The sequence below is a fragment of the Ictidomys tridecemlineatus genome, chromosome 2, assembly GCF_052094955.1.
Source record: "Ictidomys tridecemlineatus isolate mIctTri1 chromosome 2, mIctTri1.hap1, whole genome shotgun sequence".
NCBI lineage: Eukaryota > Metazoa > Chordata > Mammalia > Rodentia > Sciuridae > Ictidomys > Ictidomys tridecemlineatus.
Genome location: NC_135478.1, coordinates 9,344,007 through 9,364,154, shown reverse-complemented (window position 1 = coordinate 9,364,154; position 20,148 = coordinate 9,344,007). Strand labels below are relative to the sequence as shown.

The 20,148-nt window shown below is 42.9% G+C and overlaps 1 protein-coding gene and 1 non-coding gene across 3 annotated transcripts; one reads left to right on the top strand and one right to left on the bottom strand.

The window, feature by feature from the left end:
* Positions 1 to 2,069: 2,069 nt before the first annotated feature.
* On the bottom strand, positions 2,070 to 16,403 carry LOC101959559 (uncharacterized). Of its 2 annotated transcripts, none has more exons than XM_040290415.2 (4): positions 15,601 to 16,403; positions 7,699 to 7,953; positions 7,419 to 7,530; positions 2,070 to 6,669 (listed from the first exon to the last, which is right to left on the bottom strand). In XM_040290415.2, the coding sequence occupies exons 2-4, from the start codon at positions 7,730 to 7,732 to the stop codon at positions 5,010 to 5,012; spliced, it is 1,806 nt and encodes a 601-aa protein (XP_040146349.2). In that variant the 5' UTR covers positions 7,733 to 7,953; positions 15,601 to 16,403; the 3' UTR covers positions 2,070 to 5,009. The 2 variants fall into 2 exon arrangements, with proteins under 2 accessions (XP_040146349.2, XP_013218749.2); XM_013363295.4 differs by having other exon boundaries at positions 7,699 to 7,825; positions 15,601 to 16,402.
* A 3,619-nt stretch (positions 16,404 to 20,022) lies between these two features.
* LOC120892144 (small nucleolar RNA U13) lies at positions 20,023 to 20,127 on the top strand. Its single transcript, XR_005736798.2, has one exon. It is a non-coding gene; the product is annotated as a small nucleolar RNA U13 (small nucleolar RNA).
* The last annotated feature ends 21 nt before the right edge of the window (positions 20,128 to 20,148 follow it).

Here is a 20,148-nt window from a genome sequence, read left to right as displayed (position 1 = left end):
CAACAGCTCAACACTCCTCCCGGTCTCCACTGTACCCTCGCCCTTCACTGCCCGGCTCTGCAGGCCAGTCCCTGCTCAGCGGTGCCCTTGACCTCCCTCCCGTCTGGGCTCAGCCCCCCACTAAGCCCCACCCTCTGGCCTCGGCCCCACCCCGCATTGTCAGGTTCCGCCCCCAAGCCCAGTCCCCTGCCTCGCCCCGCCCCCCCTCTCCTGGTGGCCTCGGGACCCGCTGGTCCGCAGTGGCATCAGTGGCACCGCTTTCCCACGCTGGCCCGCTGGGCCTGCAGACGCTGCTGCTGCTGCGCTTGCAGAACTAGTTTGTTGTGGGGAGAAGGCGCGGCCGTCAGAGAGCGCCCATGACACTGAACTGGACAGTGAACAGGTGAAAAGCAAACGGGAGGCGAGAGAGGACACCCCGGCTCAGCGGGGGCCACCAGCCGCAAGCCCCGCTTGCCTTCCCCATGGCGGCTTCAGGCTGCGCCTCCAGACTCCACTGGACGAACAGGAAGGTGGGAAGGGAGTGGCTGGGGATGAGTTCCAGACGTGTAGGGTGAGCCTGGGAATGCGCGGAGTAGGGCCAGGTCCCAGCAGCCCTCAGACACGGAACCGGGGCTGGAAGGTGGGGACTCTCGGGTGTCAAAGCCCCAGGAAGCCGTCTGTGGATCTGGGGACTGTGTCCAAGGTTGGGTGAGGGACCAAGGACCTGATTCTGAAAGAATCTGAGGTACTTACTGCCATCTAAGGACCAGGCCTGAAGGAGACACTATAATTGCGTCACATGGAGGAAGTGAAAGAAGCCCAATTAAAAAGGTTGCATATTACATGATTCTACTTATATGAAGTCTGAAAACCACAGTCATAGGAACGGAAACAGCAGTTGGTGAATTTTCTTGGATATGTTCGCTATTTGCATTGTGGGGAAGTTTTCAAGGATAGAGTGTATGTCAGACATCTCAGTTTAAGTATGAGCAGTAAACTGGCTGTCAGTTAAACACCAGCAAAGCTGGGAAGCAAGCGAGCAAATAAAGAACATTCACCTGTCACTTAGGAGCAAAACACACACACACACACACACACACACACACACACACACACACGCCAAGGGTGGAGCTCAGTGGTAGAGCATTTGCCTATCACGCTTCAGGCCTTGGGCTCACCCCCAGCACTGCGCGTAGACACCATATGAAATACACCTGGGGACACATATTAGCAAGTGCTCCACCACAGAGCACCTGCAGCCCATAATGTCATTTTGTCTTTTACTTTTGGGGTTTGTTTTTTGGAGACTGAACCCAGGGTCTCACACGTTTGGCAAATGCTCTACCATTGAGCTACATTCTCAGCCTTTTTAATTTTGAAACAGGGTCTCACTTAAGACCCAGGCTGGCTCTGAAGTAGCTGGGACTGGGATTATGGGTGTACTCCATAATGCCTGGCCTTTATTTTTTCCCTCCAATCTCATTTTAGGGGGCTGGGGATGTAGCACTGGCATGCTTGAAGCCCCGGTTCCATCCCCAGTACTGCAAAAAAAACCCAAAACCCTAATTTTTGGAAACCTATTATATTCTTGTTCATTCGCTAGCTACCTCCTCCCTCAGCTGCTGAGTTCCAGGAAGGCTGGGTTTTTCCTTAATTTACTACTCTCAGCCTGGCACATGAAGGGTACTGGTCAACCTCCAAACAGGAGAAGAGGTTTACACCATGATCTTGGTTTTGTCACTTTGAGCCTGTGGTGAAGCAGCACATCTTGGTGGGGGACACCGTCACCTCATGCGGTCAGGATGCAAAGAGGAGCCAGGGTCCCAGTAACCCTTCAGGGGCCTCCCATGACTCCCCACTTCCCTAAGGCTTCACCACCACTTCCCGGGCAGCCCACCTGCAGCACATGAGCCTGGGGGACATTCAGGATCCAAATCGTAACTTAAAATCAATAAAACAGAAATGAACTAAAATTTAAAGAATTTATCATGGGCTGAGGCTCAGGGCACATCGTTGTCCAATATGTGAAATCTGGGCTTGACGGCGAGAGCTACAAAAAGCAAAACCAAGAAACACCCAACCTCCAAAAGTGAGTTATCAAGGACAAGATTTTACTTCCTCAAAACATCCCAAAGAAATGTCTTCCTTATAACACAAGTACAAATCCTGTAAGAAATTTTGAGCACCCCTTAAAAAAAAAAAAAAAACACACATAAACACATGGTCCCCTTGGCTATGATCATGCCACAATGTGTTACCCTCCTCCTTGAAACAGGGGTGATACTTGTGGTTGTCGTTTAAGAGAGCACCTACAAAACCATGATTTGACATTATGATAAAAACTCCAACAATATATGCAGTAAAAGTGAAATTCATGTGAGAAAAAATGCCTGAAGCTGTATATACATGGTAACACATAAAGTTTAATGAATAGCTTGGCAAAACTAAAAGTCAACCCGATCCACAATGGCGATGGGATATTTTAATATATCTTAGTAAATAAAAGAGACAACATTTGTTAGCATACAAGTTGCTTGAACATATTCAACATTATTAAGAGAAATGTACAGAAATTCTCCTTGAAAAATTTTTCAATATTTTTAATCACAGAGAATAAAATGTAACTAAAAATGAACAGAATGATATATTCAGCTGTGAGGAAGAGGAAGACTTCCCTCCAGGCTCCTCAGATGGAAGTAGCCAAATGCTCTAACACAGAGCACTGCACAATGCAATAAGCAAGCTTTTTTTTTTTTTTCCTTTTGGTGGCTGGGGATTTGAACCCAAGGCCTCAGCATGCTGGGCAGTGCCCTCCCACTGAGCTACACCACCAGCCCCTCATCTAGTTATTTCTTTGGCATCACTGTAGCTGCCATGCAATCTGGAACACAGTAACTGGCACTGAAAACGGACATTCACTATACAAATCAGACCTTATATCAATTCAACCCGTAGAGGGGAGTCAGAGTATTTCCAAGAATGACTGTCTAAACTGGCTGCCTGACAGCACATTAGGGTTTGGGGGAAAATTCCAACTGAGATATCTCATGTGGAACTGGTACAAAAATTTACAAGAAACTTCACATCTCAGAACAGGGAATCCAACTTCTTTTTTTTCAGTTGTAGATGACACAATACCTATATACGGCACTGAGGATCGAACCCAGAGCCTCACACACTAGGCAAAAATATGTGTGACTTCAAAAATCTGATAAATGCCTCTTCACTTCTTTCCAGTTCTCATCCAAGTTTAGACTACTGCCAACTTCTAACAAGGCACCATAAGGGGACTAGATTCTGGGAAATCTGCTTCCCACCATTACCAACAAAGTCATATCACAGTCCAACACTGGCACTACTAAATGCTTTGCCACATTGTTTACATTCACAGGGCTTCTCTCCTGTGAGTCCTTTCATGCATTTGCAGGTAACAGGAAGGACTGATGGCTCTCCCACACTTTTATTGTTCAATCACAGGTCTCTGTCACTCAAAGTGAACTATCCAAATAACAGCCAGAAATAACAACAGTAAAAGGCAAAAGATGAAAATAAGAATCAACATGAGATTATGATAAAAACTTTACATACTTAAAAATTGATGGCAACGCCTTATTACCCAAGAAAATAAAATAAAATTCTATGCATGTTTTTTACAAAGCAGTTTCTCCCATAAGAAATGGTAGAATATAGAGATGGAGGAGACAGATCTATAACCCGCCACATGACCAGTAAGAAATTCCAACAGTTAACAATTGTTTTAAGTGACCTACTAAACACAAAATTTAAAAAGTACATAAAAATCAAACTTCTCTGTATATTAGAAACATTTCAATTTACCCATAAACCCCACAATTAAAAATAGATAAAAAAATTTTATTAAGTAACTTAAAAACACTACCTATTAAACTCTTACTGTTGCTTTAAAAGTACTTGTGAAAATTATCAAGTCAATAATTCTTTGTGGAAATTAGTAAAAATTCAAAGTCTAGAGATCTATATTAAAAATGAGCTATCAGCTGGGTGCCGTAGTGCACACCTATAATCCCAGCAGTTTGGGAGGCTAAAGCAGGAGGATCGTGAGTTCAAAGCCAGCCTCAGCAATGGTGAGGCACTAAGCAACTCAGTGAGACCCCGTCTCTAAATAAAATACAAAATAGGACTGAGAATGTGGCTCAGTGGTTGAGGTCCCCCATGTTCAATCCCCAGTACCCTTCTCCAAAAAAAAGAATGAGCTATTAATAAAGAAAATCAATTTAAGCTGGGAGCAGTGACCCATGCCTATTAATCCCAGCAATTCAGGAGGCTGAGGCAGGAGGACCACAGATTCAAGATCAGCCTTGGTAACTTAGCAAGACCCTGTCTTAAAAAGGGTTGGGAATGCAGCTCAGTGGTAGCACACTCCTGGGTTCAGCCCCCATTTATGTATTAAAGAAAAGGAAAAAAAAAAAGAGGAAGGCAGGTGAGAAAATCAATTTACACCTTTAATAACATTTCCTTCAGGATGTGTATTTTCTGGAGCATTATATGTGTATTAATTTGCATAAGGCTTTGCATATTATTTCAAATGTATGTTTTCTCTAAATTGGAAGCTTTTATAAGGCTTTCAAAGTAACTGTCAAAATTGAAAACATTCTTCTTGTTTTTCACACTTCAAGTCTTCCATGCAGTGTTCATTATTTCTCTCCACCTTTGCCTGGGTACTGACCAGAGGTCATGGGGCTGGTCAGCAGCTCTAACATGCCAAGCTCCACTCAAGCCCCAGTGTGCGTTTTACATGTCCCTTAAGATGAGCCCCCCGAGGGCTTTGCCCACTGCTGCCGTTCCACTGCTTGCGTCTCTCCTCCACGCATTCTCTCATGGCTTTGAAGTGAAGTGGGACAACAAAAGGCACCTGAACCTTCAGCATGTTAGAGTTGCTCACCAGTGGGTGTTCTCAATGTGCTCCCCACCTTCCCTACACAGGGTTTCTCTCCAGTATGCCTTCTTTCCTGTTTTGAAAGGGATTGGGACAAATGAAGGCTTTCCCATACTCACGGTATTTGGGCAGTTTTCCCTTCATTAAGAGTTCTTTCATGAATTCTATTATGTATCTGAAGGGTACTAGAGCGACTGAAGGCTTTACCACATTTTAGACACTCATAGGGTCTTTCTCCAGTGTGCGTCCTTTTGTGTTTTTGAAAGGTGCTAGAACAACTAAATGCTTTCCCACATTCTTGACATACATAGGGTTTCTCTCCAGTGTGTGTTCTTCTATGTATTTGAAAGGAACTAGAACAACCAAAGACTTTCCCACATTCTTGACATTCGTAGGGTTTCTCTTTGGTGTGAGTTCTTGCATGTATTTGAAAGACACTGGAGCGGCTGAAGGCTTTACCACACTTTGTACATTCATAGGGTTTTTCTCCAGTGTGAATCCTTTGATGTCTTTGAAAAGAGCTGTGGCAACTGAAGGCTTTCCCACATTCTTTACATTGATAGGGTTTCTCTCCAGTGTGAGTTCTTTTATGTATTCCAAAGGAACTGGAACTGCTAAATGCTTTGCCACATTGTTTACATTCATAGGGCTTCTCTCCTGTGTGAATCCGTTCATGCATTTGCAGGTAACAGGAACGACTGAAGGCTTTCCCACACTTTTTACACTCAAAGGGTTTCTCTCCAGTGTGAGTTTTTTCATGTCTTTGAAAGGAACTTGGACAATTGAAGGATTTCCCACACTCCTTACATTCGTAGGGTCTCTCTCCAGTGTGAGTTCTTTCATGGATGCGAAAGGAACTGGGATTGCTTAAGGTTTTCCCACATTGTTTACACTGATAGACTTTCTCTCCAGTGTGTAGTTTTTCATGTATTTGAAATGAAACAAGACTAATGAATGCTTTTCCACAGTCCTTACATTTATAAGGCCCATCTCCAGTATGCCTTATCATATGCCTCTGAAAGGTTGAGAGAGAAACAAAGGTTTTCCCACATTCCTTACATTCACAGCCTGTGTTTGTTCTGGTGTGAGTTTTTTCATGTATTCGAACAGAACTAGAACGAGCAAAAGCTTTACCACACTGTTTACACTCAAAGGGCTTCTCTCCAGTGTGTGTTCTTTTATGTCTTCGAAAATCACTGGGACATCTGAAGGCTTTCCCACATTCCTTACATTCATAGGGTTTCTCTCCAGTGTGAATCCTCTTATGTATTTGGAAGGACTTGGCAGTACTTAGCCCTTTACCACATTGCTTACATTGATAAGGTTTCTTTTCAGGGTGAGTTTTTTCATGTATTTGACATAAATTAGTAGAATAAAAGGCCTTCCCACATACTTTACATTTACATTTATGAGGTTCCGCTTCAGTGTGTGTTATCCTGTGTCTTTGAAAGCTTGAAAGAGAAATAAAGACTTTTCCACATTCCTTACATTCATAACGTTTCTCTCTAGTGTGATGATAACCATTGGCTTTTGCGCACTGCTTATCTTGATGTGTCTCCTTTTCACCGTGATGGTCATGGGTTTTTTGTCCGGTGTGAGCTCTTGGGTGCTTACTAAGGGATGAATGACTCATGGACTCCTCTCCACATGTGGTGCTATCATAGGGTTCAACTCCACTTGTTTTCTCAGTCAGATTAAGATCTAGAATCTGGCTGACAGTTTCTTCATTCTGACTGCCTTCTTCACTTTCACAGAGTCTCTCTACCAGATGACTTCTGCAAAAAAGGAAAAGCAGTATTAACTGTTTCTTATAATTTTATATTTATTAATACAAATTACACTTGTCTATTATTGGGAAATAAGGGTTTTATTCACTCTCAAAATTGCTTGAGCATGAATTGATCAAATGCTCTTCGAGGCCTGGGCATGGTGGCACACACCTGAAATCCCAGCAGCTTGGGAGGCTGCGGCAGATGGATTAGTTCAAAGCCAGCTTCAGCAAGCTAGTGAGGCCCTATGCAACTCAGTGAGACCTGTCTCTAAATAAAATGTAAAAAAGGGCTGGGGATGCAGCTCAGTGGCTGAGTGCTCCTGGACTGTTCAATCCCTGGTGCGGGGGGCAGAAAGCTCTGCCAGGGGGTTTGATCATAGCTATTATCAAAACAGTAATATTCACAGATGGGAATTTTTAATATACAGTGAAATGTAGTGAACCATGAACTATGTGATATATAAGTATGTGGATCTCGAACAAAATTTTTGAAGGATAAAAAAAACTTAAAATGGGTTTACATGTTCTGTTTCTTTGTTTTTATATTTTCATGAGCCTGGGCATACTGGTTTACGCCTATAATCCCAGCTACTCTGGAGGTTGAAGCAGGAAGATTGCCTGAACCCACAAGTTCAAAAACAGCCTGGGTAACCTCACCCTGTCTCAACAACAAAGTTTTAATAAAAACAAAATTTTAAAACATGCTATAAATTCTCTCTAGGGACACTGCTTTCCCTTATAAGCACAAAGTACCTTAGGTTTCTCTCATTTGTACGGTTGTTCTTCAGTATGAATTCTTTCAAGTATTTAGAAAAACTTGAATTTTTGCATTGGTCTTCAATATGTTGGTCTTTCCATTTTATTCCTAAAACGTAGATCCAGAAAATCATTATGAATAAATATTTAGAAAATTTATGGCACAATGAGACCCTGCTGATTTATTTTATTCACCAAAGCATTCCCTTTCCAGCACTGATGATAAAGAAACACTTGTTCTTTAGATGACCAAGGGCAGGAATGTTTTTACACTTACCTACAAAGGCCAGGTTCCTGAAGGTTTCCCTCATCACATCTCTGTATAGATTCTTCTGGGAAAGATCCAACAAAGCCCACTCCTCCTGAGTGAAGTTCACAGCCACATCCTCAAAGGCCACTGGGTCCTAAAACATCCCACATGTATGTAAAGGAGGATTCATAAGTTCACGATTCTGGTCTCCAAACATTTATTCTATAACTTGGTCATCAGACTCTTGCTCTCTGCCGACATTCATATCCTTCCACGTAGCAACTGAGATGACAAATGAATTATCCACAGGGCAACAGCAGAATAGGAACACTACCTTATCCAGAGGTGGGCACGGGGGGTGGAGGAAGTCTGAGGTTTACAAGTTGTCAGTAGGTCTGGTGGTGGGGCTGGGTGGTAGAATGCTTGCTGAGCAAACCCAAGATCCTGGGCTCCACCCAAGGCACCATAAAAAAAAAAAAAAAAAGGAAAAAAAAGTGCCAACTAATATAAAAAAGTGAAGTCAGGTAATTCTCAGTTCCACTGTGGCTTGTAAAGACATAGAAGGCAACACTCACCTCCAGAGAATGAGAAAGCACATGAACTAAAAATTAGCAACTCTTCTGACATCCATCAGAGAAATGTGTTTACAGGAAAACTGATGCCCCAAATGGAGAGACAAAGACAAAAGCCCATAAAGTGCAGCTTACTAGAGCAGAAACCTGTGTGAAGAGCGGTTACCAGAGTAGGGAAAACTAAACCATCACTGGTGTACTACTAAAAGCTGAGGAGGACAAGCTTCAGAGGTAAAAATAAATAAATAAAAATAATAATGATAATGATGGGGACCAATCTTGGAATGGACTTTCCCATTTACTTTTACCTCCAGAAACCCTACCAGATGTCCCCAGTGAAGATCAGGGAAAAATCACTGCTTGCTTTCATGGGAAACATAGCCATTCTGAAAGATGCCCAAGGAATTGTGTCTGTTTTCCTAAGCCCTTTCTTCAAGAGAAACTATAGGGCTGGGAATATAGCTCAACAGAAGAGCACACAGCAAAAACAAAGAAACAGAGGAAAACTATAGCCATCCCTCAGTATCCACTGTGGCTCACTTCCAGAACCACTGCCCCCCGTGCTAAAATATCCCTTATATGAAATGGCATAGTGCTTGCCTTTAAAGCCTTTAATAGGCTTTAAATGATCTCCAGATGATTTGCACACCAGCTACGATGTACATTAGTTACATAGCTGTTCTACTGTAGTTGACCTCCAGAAAACCTACCAGGATGTTCAGAAAACAATGACAAACAAACATAACCAGTACAGACAGGTTTTCCACCCTTCCTTGTTTGAATCTGCAGGCACAGAACTCACAGATATTGAGGGCTGAATGTATGTCCCAAAAGTCTAACAGAGATGTAACCAGGGCCAAACTTCTGGGAAAAGGGAGGTACCCAATTCCCTCTAACTTTCCTGCAGCAACAAAGGTGAGTGGAAGACCTAGAAGTACTTAAGAAAGTCACAACCCAGGAACATAGGCTCCCTAAAAAATGAGGCCAAATCCTAGGTCTGTGGAATGCGCTGCTCCCCCCACACCATCCCACCACAGCAACAAGCTCCTGTACAGCAGCGGAGCACAAATGAAAGAAATGCACACCTCACAGCCTATATGCAAAGTCTCCTGGGGTACAGTAACAAATTGGATTACACCAATAAGTAGACTAATTTCTAGAAACAGAAATAATCTGAGACTTCCTACATCTAATAAAGACTGTGCAGCAGTAATCAAAACCCTGTGCTATGATTCAAATGTTTGTGTCCCCTTCCGTAATTTATGGTGAAACAAACCCCAAAACCTCAGTGGGACCTTTAGCAAGCAATCAGACCACGAGGCTGTGGCTTCCTGAGGGAAGGATTAGCCCCTTATGAGACGGCTGGAAAGAGCCAAGCAGGTGCTTTGCCCTTCTGCTTTTCACCCTATGAGGACACAGCAACAAGGTATCACCTTGGAGCAGAGACAAGGCTTTCAATAAACACCTCACTGACTAGCTTCTGATCCTGGACTTCCCAGCCTCCAGAACTGTCAAAAATAAATTTCTGTTATTTATTTAATATTTTTGGTACCAGGGGTTGAACTTAGGGGCACTTAATCACTGAGCTACATCCCCAGCCCTATTTTGTGTTTTTGCTGAGGCTGGCTTTGAACTCATGATCTCCCTGCCTCAGCCTCCTGAGCTGCTGGGATTACAGGTAAGCCCCACTGTGCCCAGCAATCTCTGTTATTTATAAATTATCCAGTTTCCAGTAGAGTAGAGGAAGGGGAATAAGCAGGAGGGAGGAAGGAAGGGAAGCACTGGGAACTGAAATGGAGAAAATTAAATTCCACACATGTATGAGATGTGAAAATGGACCCACTATTGTGCATAACTGTAATGAACTAATAAAAGCATTTTTTTTAAAAATCTGCCCCAATAATAAAGACTAAGACTTTATAAGAAAAAAAAGTGCAGAGAAGTGTGCCTTATGAATACTGGCACAAATAACCCCAAATACTCAAAGATGTGAAAATCAAAACAGTGCAGTGGCATAAAAACAGAGTATGGACCAAAGGAAAGGAAAGCCCAGAAGATACCCTTACATAGCCAGTAAAATGGGTTATGACACAGGGACCAAGATCATTCAATAGGAAAAGGACAGTCTTTTCAAAAATGGGGTGCTGAGAAAACTAGGCATCCACATGTAAAAGAATGAAACTATACCATGCACAAAAGTGAAATCAAAATGGATCAAAGACCCAGCACCCGCCCCCCAAAATCAATAAAACTGATGAACTCATAGCCAGGCTAACAAAGAAAAAAAGAAACAGCATTGCCATTAATCCCACAGACATTAAAAAGACTATAAAAGGTCTTCCTGATCTTTTAAAAGTACTTCTAAGTCTTCCTATGGCTGGGCGTAGTAGCGCACGCCTGTAATCCCAGCATCTCAGGAGGCTAAGGCAAGAGAATCGCAAGTTCAAATCCAGCCTCAGCAACAGCAAGACCTGTCTCAAAAGTTTTAAAAAAGGGCCGGGAATGTAACGTGCCAGGAAGGAAGGAAGGAAGGAAGGAAGGAAGGAAGGAAGGCAGGCAGGAAGGAAGGAAGGCAGGAAGGAAAGGTGGGGCAATACTGTGAATAACTCCATTTCTAAAAATTGAAAACTTGGATAATGGACCAACTTCTTGAATCTTCAGGCGCACAGAGATATATAAACAAAATGAACCAAACTACATGAATTTAAGAAATTCAATCAATACCTAAGAACTATTCAAAAGATGAAGACAAGGCTTAGATGGTCTCACTGGTGAATTCCGCCAAACACTTAAGAAAGAAATAACATCAGTTCTTGATAATCTCTTCCAAAGACATTAACATACCCAAATGGCAATAGCAGATGAGACATGACCAAAAAAGAAAACCTCAGAGCCGACCTCTCATAAAAATGGACATAGAAATCCTCAACAAATACCAGCAAACTGAATCTAACAACACCCAAAAAGAATGATATACCACAATCAAATAAATCATTATGGGTATGCAAGGCTGATTAAACACTGTCTAGGCACAAAATCCAAAGAACAAATATAAAACTACCAGAAATTATAAGAGATTTTAGCAAAGTTGTACAACATCAGATTAACATACAAAAGTCGATAGTTTTCTCTCCCTCTTCCTCCCACTTCCTGGTGCTAGGGATGGAATCCAGGCCATTGTGCATGCTGGGCAAACCCTCTCTGCCAACAAGCTACTTCCCCAATCCAAAAGTTCCTTCTCAATACTACTGCACAAAGGATATAAACACCCAAACCACAGCCAACATGTATCAATCTGATGACCATCCCCATGAAATTCTAAATAAGATCTATACACACGATCTAAATATATGAAGAGGTATTCCAAATTCATTGACAGGAAGTCACAACATTGGTAGGATCTCAGTTTTCCCGACTTTGGACTAGATTCAACACTATCTCAATTAGGATTATTCTAGCAAGTTATGAAGAAAACAAAACAAAACTAGAGTCAGTTTTAAGAAAATTAGAATCAAGGGCTAAGGGGGGAGCTCAGTGGGAGAACACTTGCCTAGTATGTGTGAGGCCTAGATTTGGTCCCCAACAGAGAAGGGTTGAAGGGTTGGGGAAGAACAATAGAAAACTAGAACCACTTTTAAACTTTAGAATCAAAGTTCATTTGAAAAGGTAAAAGATCCAAAATGACCAACACAATATACTTGAGAATAAAGTTGTATTGACAACCGATGTCAAAATCACCATGAAGGGGCTGGGGTTGTGGCTCAGTAGTAGAGCGCACACACAAGGCACTGGGTTCCACCCTCAGCACCACATAAATAAAATAATATAATAAAGAAAAAAATTACCATAACAGCAATCAAGCAGTATAGAAGAGACCTTCAGATCAACAGGACAGACAGACCAGAGCAGAAAGGGAGCCCAGAAATAAAACCACAACATGCAGCCAACTGATACGTGCCAAAGGGGCCAAAACAGTTCAATGGAGATGGTAAAAAACTGAGGCTGATTCCAAAAATGATGTGGAAAACCTGGGATACCATATCCATAAAAATGGATTAGACACAGACCTTACGATTTCATTGACATTAACTGAAAATGGATCAGAGGCCTAAATGTAAAATGCAAACATGAGAATTCCAATAGGACACAAAATAGAGGAAACTGTAGATGACCATGGATTTGAGAACGAGATTTCAGAGAGGACACCAAAAGCATTAACCATGAATGAGTAAATTCTTAAACTGGACCCCTTTAAGTAAAATTTTCCGTGTTGCCAGAGGCACTGTCAAAAGAAAAACCACAGGCTAGGACACAACGTCTGCAAAACAAGACCGGTATAGAAAACAAGCAACCAGAGCTGGATAAGGTGGTAAATGCCTGCAGTCCCAGCTGAAGTGGAAGGATCAGTTGAGCCCAGGAATTCAAAAACAGCCTGGGGTAACATAGAAGGGGGACCCCGTCTCAAAAACCAAACAAACAAACAAAAAAATGCTCAGACACAGCCCCAGCTAACTGGGGTTCTAATGCAGAAGAATCACTTTAGTTTAAGAGTTTAAGGCCAACCTCAGCAACTTAGCAAATAAGTATATGAAGGGTGCTCAACATTATATGCTATTAGGTAAGTGCAAATCAAAAGCAATAATGTACTATCATATACCTAGTGAGGTGCTAAATCCAAAACACTGTCAACAAGTGCTGACAAAACATACAGCACTGACTCTTACTGTTGGTGTGAATGGAAAATAATGCAGCTATTTTGGAAGACAGTGTGGACCAGGGTTGTAGCTCAGTGGTAGAGCTCTTGCCTAGCATGTGTAAAGCACTGGGTTTGAGCCTCAGCACTACATAACCACTAAAAAATATTAAAATGACCACTAAAAAAAACATTAATACAGGGGCTGGGGTTATGGCTCAGTGGTAGAGTGCTCACCTAGCAAGCGAGGCCCTGGGTTCAATCCTCAGTACCATGTAAAAATAAATAAATAAAACAAAGGTATTGTGAACAATTATAACTAAAAAAATAAGTATTAAAAAACCATTAATATAACAACTTAAAAAATTAAAAATGAAACAGGGGAAATAACTAGCTATGAAGAAAGTCTTATCTGCTCAATTTTTCTGTAAATTTTAAAAAGCCCTGAAAAATAAAGTCTAATAAATAAACTAAGCTACCATCCCATGAAAAATCTAACTGTGCAAAAAAAGAAACCTGACACATACTATTATACAGAGGATATTATAATTTGCATTAAATATGCAAAAATAAGATATTGAAAAAGAAATGCATACACAGGTTATAAAACCGGCAAGATAAACAAGGAGATTATCTAAGAATTTAAAAGACTGGCTCCATCTAGAGAGAGATGAGATGATGCAGCCTTTAGGAGTCATTCCAAGTGGGCATGTGGTGTGAAGGCATTTTCCAAGTCTCAGTATGGCTGCAATTACACAGATGTTCCCTTTTTGGTGGTTAGTGGGGTGGGGGGTTAACTGGAGACTGAACCCAGGGATACTCTACCACTGAGACACATCCCTGGCCCTTTTTATTTTATTTTATTTTTTTTTGAGACAGGGTCTTGCTGGGTTGCTGAGGCTGGCCATGAACTTTCAATCATCCTGCCTCAGCCTCCTGAATCACTGGAATTACAGGCATGCACCACAGTGCCCCACAGCTGTTCTCTTTTGATGCTTCTATTCACTATGTAATTGTTTTATATATAGATTCATATTTAATATTTTTAGAAAGCTCCCAGAATATAAATAAGTCCCAGTGGCGGGTATGGGCAGTCTGAAACACCCAATAAGAACCAATGACTTCACATTATAAGTTTGCAATTGACCCTGGACCTCTGATTCTCAGCCAAGGCTACTCACTCACTTTAAGAAGGGGGTCTAGGAGGACACTGTTTGAAGAATCCAGCAAAATCACCCCAACTCAGCATTTTAATGGATGAGAGATGGATGCATATAAATAATTTATATCAGAGCAATAAAGCACAAGTGTACGTGAAGGATATGGAAAATAACAACCCCCAAGAAAAAGGGGGATACCACTGAAATGCTCCATGTTCTCCCTGCCGAGAGACCTGCCCTGGAGTGCCCAAAGTGCATTCTTTTCAGGTTCTAGCACCACCTCCCTGGGGTGGGCTTTCCTTGATCTCTTGAGGCAGTTTTTCTCCCTTCACCATCCTAAGGTATCCCAAAGGGCAGGAAAAATTTCTGTCCTGTCGCCTCAATACCAGCAAACTGGCTGATCACCACTGGTTCTCTAAGGAACGGAACCTAGGACTGGGAAGAAAGAAAAGTTGACTGTCCCAAGCAGTTAGCTATTTAGATGAGGAAGGCTGCTCCCGGCCTCAGACCTCCAGCTGCTCCTCTGAGGGGCCCCACACCCCGCACCTCACACTGGCTGTGGAAGGAGCTGGCATTCGCCAAGCATCCCAAGAGACATGGCTGCGGGGATCCTGGGTCTATCCGAGAGACAGTTCAAAAAACCCAGAAACGGGGGAAAAACAGGAGAGTGAGCTGGGCCACATCACCTGTAACGTTTCCTAGAGTGACCTCAATTCGAAGTCAGGTTAACCTGCTTCAGGCTAAACTGGGTGCACGTATAATATCTCACAACAAATCCCGTCACTACGTGCAACTATGATGCACCAGTAAAAACCACGGAAAAGGAAAGAGACATCCTGCTTGGGAGGGAAGAGGAGGGGCACAGGACATTTTCCCCCTTCACCTTAGAGCCGGGTGGTTATTCTCTGCTTAACTTTGAAGTGAAAAGTCCACAAACGGGGGTTACCACAGCTCCGGGTGGAGCGCTGGCGGGCATGCGCGAGGCCCCAGCTCCATCCCCAGCGCCGCAAACAAACAAAACAAAAAGCCCGCGCGCACTGGACTCGGAGAAAAGGCCGTGCGAGGGTGGATAACGGTGGGACCCGGGGAGGGGCTGGGTGTGCGAACACCGGGAAGGATCGCCAAGTTTAGGGATCCCCGGCCTAGGAAGGGCGAGCGGCGAGCAGGACGGTGCGTCTCTTTCCGATGAGGAGAATGGAGGGCCGGGGCCTCGGGACCCTCGCCCCACGCGCAGCCGGGGTCCCCGCGACCCTCCCCGCAGGGACCGCACAGGCTGAGAGCCGGGGAGCTGCCCAGAGGGGGCTCCGCGCCGGGCCAGGTCGCCAAGGAGGGACGCGACGGGGCTCCGGGGTCGCGGCTGCCCGCCCTCCCCCCCCCCCGCGGGCCCGAGGGGACGGAGGGCGGAGCGGCCAGCGGTGGCCCCGGCCACAGACTGCGGAGCTGCCGCGGGAGGCCGGCCCGACCGGGTCCCGCGCGCCCACAGCCGCCCCCGCGCCGCGCTCACCATTTCTCGGCCTCTAGGGTGTCCCGACGTCCTCCCCACAGCTCGGGCGCAGGCCACAGGCAAACTGACCACGAGCGCCGCTCCGGGTCCTCAAGGGCAACCGGAAGGTGGAGGGACGCCCACCTACTTCCCCTGGCGTCCCTCCGCGGGCCTCTCCTGCGACGGGCCTGATTGGCCGAGACCCTCCCTCTTCTGAATGAGTGACAGCGACGGGGGACGCCGTGTAGCTGGCGGAGTGGGCTTCCCGCGGTGGGCGCGAGCTGGACCCGGCCAGACGCGGTCGGCTCAGTCAGAACTCGTTCCCTAGGCCCCCGCTGGCCCTTCCCCCAGCTCCCGCGGACCGGGACGCGCTGTGCGCAGAGAATTGGACTCCTTTTTCCCAGGGGAGGACGCCAGTGTAAGACGGGCGCCCAGATCAGCCCAGACTGGAATAGCGGGCTCCAGTGTGCTCCGAGGGTCTGAGGCTTGGCATGAGTCCCTGAGGCCTTTCAGAGCTCTTCTGTTTAAAACGAACACAGACATTTCAAAGAGAATTATCAAGCCAGATAGGTGCGATGGCACACACCTGTCCTCCCAGCGACTCCGAAGGTTGACGCAGGATTGCAGGTTCGAAGCCAGTCCGGGCAAATTAGGAAGACCTTGTCTCAAAATACAATAGAAGGGCAGGGGATGTAGAACATCTCAGCCCTAGACTGGGTGCAGTAACTCTTTTCCATCAACAACGAGCTGTGTGTTCTGGTTACAAAGTCTGACGCATGTGGGGCTGGGGATGTGGCTCAAGCAGTAGCGCACTCGCCTGGCATGCATAGGGGCTCAGGTTCGATCCTCAGCACCACATACAAGGAACAAAGATGTTGTGTCTGCCGAAAAACAAAAAAAAATATATTTAAAAAATTCTCTCTATATATAAAAAAGAAAGTCTGAAGCATGCAATTTACACTACAAAACTTTTTTTTTTTTTAACCCAGGGTCTCACGCATTTAAAGCAACCACTTTACCACTAAGCTGTAGTCCCAACCTTGGAAGGCAATTTCTTATTGATAATTTTTGAAGGTGCTCCTAGTGAACTTTGAAATGTATGCTATCCCTAAGGCAAACTGAATACCTATTTCACTGATATAAGAAAAAATAAAAAGCTATGTAAACTTTGGATGTGGGCTGGGGATGTGGCTCAAGCGGTAGTGCGCTCACCTGGCATGCGTGCGGCCCAGGTTCGATCCTCAGCACCACATACCAACAAAGATGTTGTGTCCGCCGAGAACTAAAAAATAAATATTAAAAAAAAATTCTCTCTCTCTCTCTCTCTCTCTCTCTCTCTCTCTCTCTCTCTCTCTCTCCTCTCTCACTCTCTCTTTAAAAAAAAAAAAAACTTTGGATGTACATTGAAACTCAATGTGCTTAAAAATTGGGTAAAACTCCTAATGTATCTTTTATTGGAACCTGTTTTTTAAGATATCATACATAAATACACTCCTTTAATGTGCACTATTCAGATTTTTTAGTATATTCACTTATACTTGCAATTTCGCAAGTTTAGAACATTACCATCGGCCATGACAACAAAACCAAACCCGGTAGTCATTAGTTATCCCTTCACTTTCCATCAAACCCTAGACAACTACTCATCTATTCTGTTTGGATATAGTTCCTATTCTGGACTTTAATATGAATAATTTTAATATGAATATGAATAGGATTAGATAATCTGGGATCTTTAGGATTGACTTTGTTCACCTAACAGTGTTTTCAAGGAACATCTACATTGTAGCAGGTATAACACATCCTCATTTGTTTCTGATTCTTCCATTGTTTACATGTAGCACGTTGTTTTTACTTATTCATCCATTAATGTACATTTGCTTTGTTTCTACCTTTTGGATATTGTGAATAATGTTGCCAACACCATTCAGGTACATGGTTTTCTGTGCACATATGTTTACATTTCTCCTGAGCCAAGGAGTTCAAGACCAACCTGTGCAACATGATAAGAAGTTCTTTTTTAAAAATGGAGAGGGGAATGTTAGGGCTGGGGATGTAGCTCTGTGGCAGATCACTTGCCTAGCAAGCACTAGGCCCTGGTTTTGATTTCCCAGCACTGAAAAAACGTTTAACTCTTTAAAAAGGAGTGGAGGGGACAGCAGCACCAAAGCCACAAAATTGACCAAAATTGCCCCCTACTGACCAATAGAACTGGAGTTACTTGGAAATGAGGTTAGCTTAACTCTATTCTTCCTTCTTTCTAGATAAGAACTATTATGATAACCAGTGATATAAATAAATTCAGTGCACAGCATCCAATATAGAGAAAAGTCTCACTTCATAGACTAACAAAAGCCCAAGTCCAAAAATCTTTTTCAATACCTTTTTACTGATTCTCCCCATAGCTGCTAATGGTTTGTGGTCATTCTTATTTCAACTCATAACACTCCTCTATTTCACTACAATACTCTAAAAGAATTCGTTCTAGAGATAAGGGGAGTCAGAACATCAGGGAATACTCCCCTAACCTTGAGTTCAAAATATAGATACCTCATTTATACTCTCATGCCACCATGCCTGGTTCCATGTAGTTTTCTTTTCAGCAGCTCTGGGGATTGACCTAGGGGTAGTCTAAACACTGAGCACCAGAGATCCTGGAAGTCTCTGGCAAGAGGGCATTGACAAATGATGATTTGAGTTTTAGCTTATTCAGAATGAATGGAGAAATCTGTTTTATTTTTTTAAATGAACTATCTTTAAGAAAAATAAAAATTCCCTTACAATACTTGATCTTGTATGTACGAGTTAATATTAATTCAGAATAGCCAATGGTTAACTTGACAAATTTACAAACAATCTGAAAGCCCATAACTGTAATGGAGTATTTTAATATATCCTTACAGGAAATGAAAAAGACAATTGATAGTATACAAATTATTTGAAAAATTTCTAAAATATTCTAGAAAACATCTACAGAAGAGTCTATTTGACAAAAACATGCACACTTTATCACATACAGTGAAATGTAATTGAAAACATACTAAGATTATGTTCAACAGTGACAGGAAATAGACAAACCGCTTGCCATGAGGAAGATGCTCATTCTTAAAACTAAGGATCAGTCAATGCATTCACTGCCCAATGCAATAAAGGAAAAAAACTACCCATGTAGTTCTCTTGTTGCTGTTGCAATGCTGGGAACTAACCCCAGGGATGCTTTACTACTATCTCCCCAGCCCCACCCCACCCCCCTTTTTTAAATTGAGCTAGGGTCTCACTAAATTGCTGAGGCTGGCCCTGAACTTGGGATCCTCCTGCCTCAGCCTCCCCAGTATCTGGGATTACAGGTATACTCCACCATACTTGACCCATGTAGATTATCTCAACTTCATTCTTCCTTCTTTCTAGATAAGAACTATTATGATAACCAGTGATGCAACTAAATTCAATGCACAGTATTCAATATAGAGAAAAGTCTCACTTCATTTACTAACAAAAGCCCAAGTCCATAAGAGTCCTTTCTGAATGCACCACTTTAACTACATACAGTTACTGGCAACATTAATACAACAGGTGTTTACTACATAATGTAAGACCCTAGATGAATTCAGTCTAGAGATGAGGTAAGTCAAAACATCAGGGAATACTCCCAATCTTGCAAGTCCAAATTATGCACACATTAGAGTTTGCAGGAAAATCTAAACAGCAATGGATGCTGAGTGGAACTTGGGAGGTATCTATACACTACACCTCTATAAAGATGACAATCAAGCAATTAGTGCTAACTTTGAGAATACAGGCATGTACTGTTTAAGGAACAAGATGTTCTAGAAATGCATTATCAAGCAGATTCGTCTTTGTACAGACATAAAATATACTTACTTCACAAACCTTGATGGTGTAGCCTACTATACATCTAGTCTATATGGCATAGCCTATTGCTCCTAAGCTATAAACCTATACAACATGTATCTATATTCAATATTATAGGCAATTATAACACATGGTATTTGTGTTTCTAAACATAGAACAGGTACAGTAAAAATACCATATAAAAGATAAACAGTGGTACACCTATATAGGGCACTTATCATAAAAGGAGGCTGAAGGACTGGAAGTTGCTGTGGGTGAGTCATTGAGTGGTGGATGGATGTGAAGTCTTAGGACTTCCTGTACACTACTGTAGATTTTATAAACATTATGTGCACAGTTAGGCTATACTAATTTTTCTTAAAAATTATTTATTAAATAATATATTATCCTCAGTTTACTGCACCATTTTTACTTTATAAACTTAAAAATAACTTTTTTTCAGTGCTATGAATCAAACCTAGGGCCTCATACTTGCTAGGCAAGTACTGTAACATTGCACTACACACACAGCCCCCTGCAATCTTTTTTGCATTTGACTCTTTTATAATAACACTTAGCTTAAAACACAAGATCTTTTTTATGGTTTACAAGCACAGGCTTGGGTTTCCACACAGATGTGTTGAGAAGTGTCTCCCTCCAACCTTGTGACAACATCAGCATGTTACCCATCTGACAATGGAAAAAAAAAGAAAAACA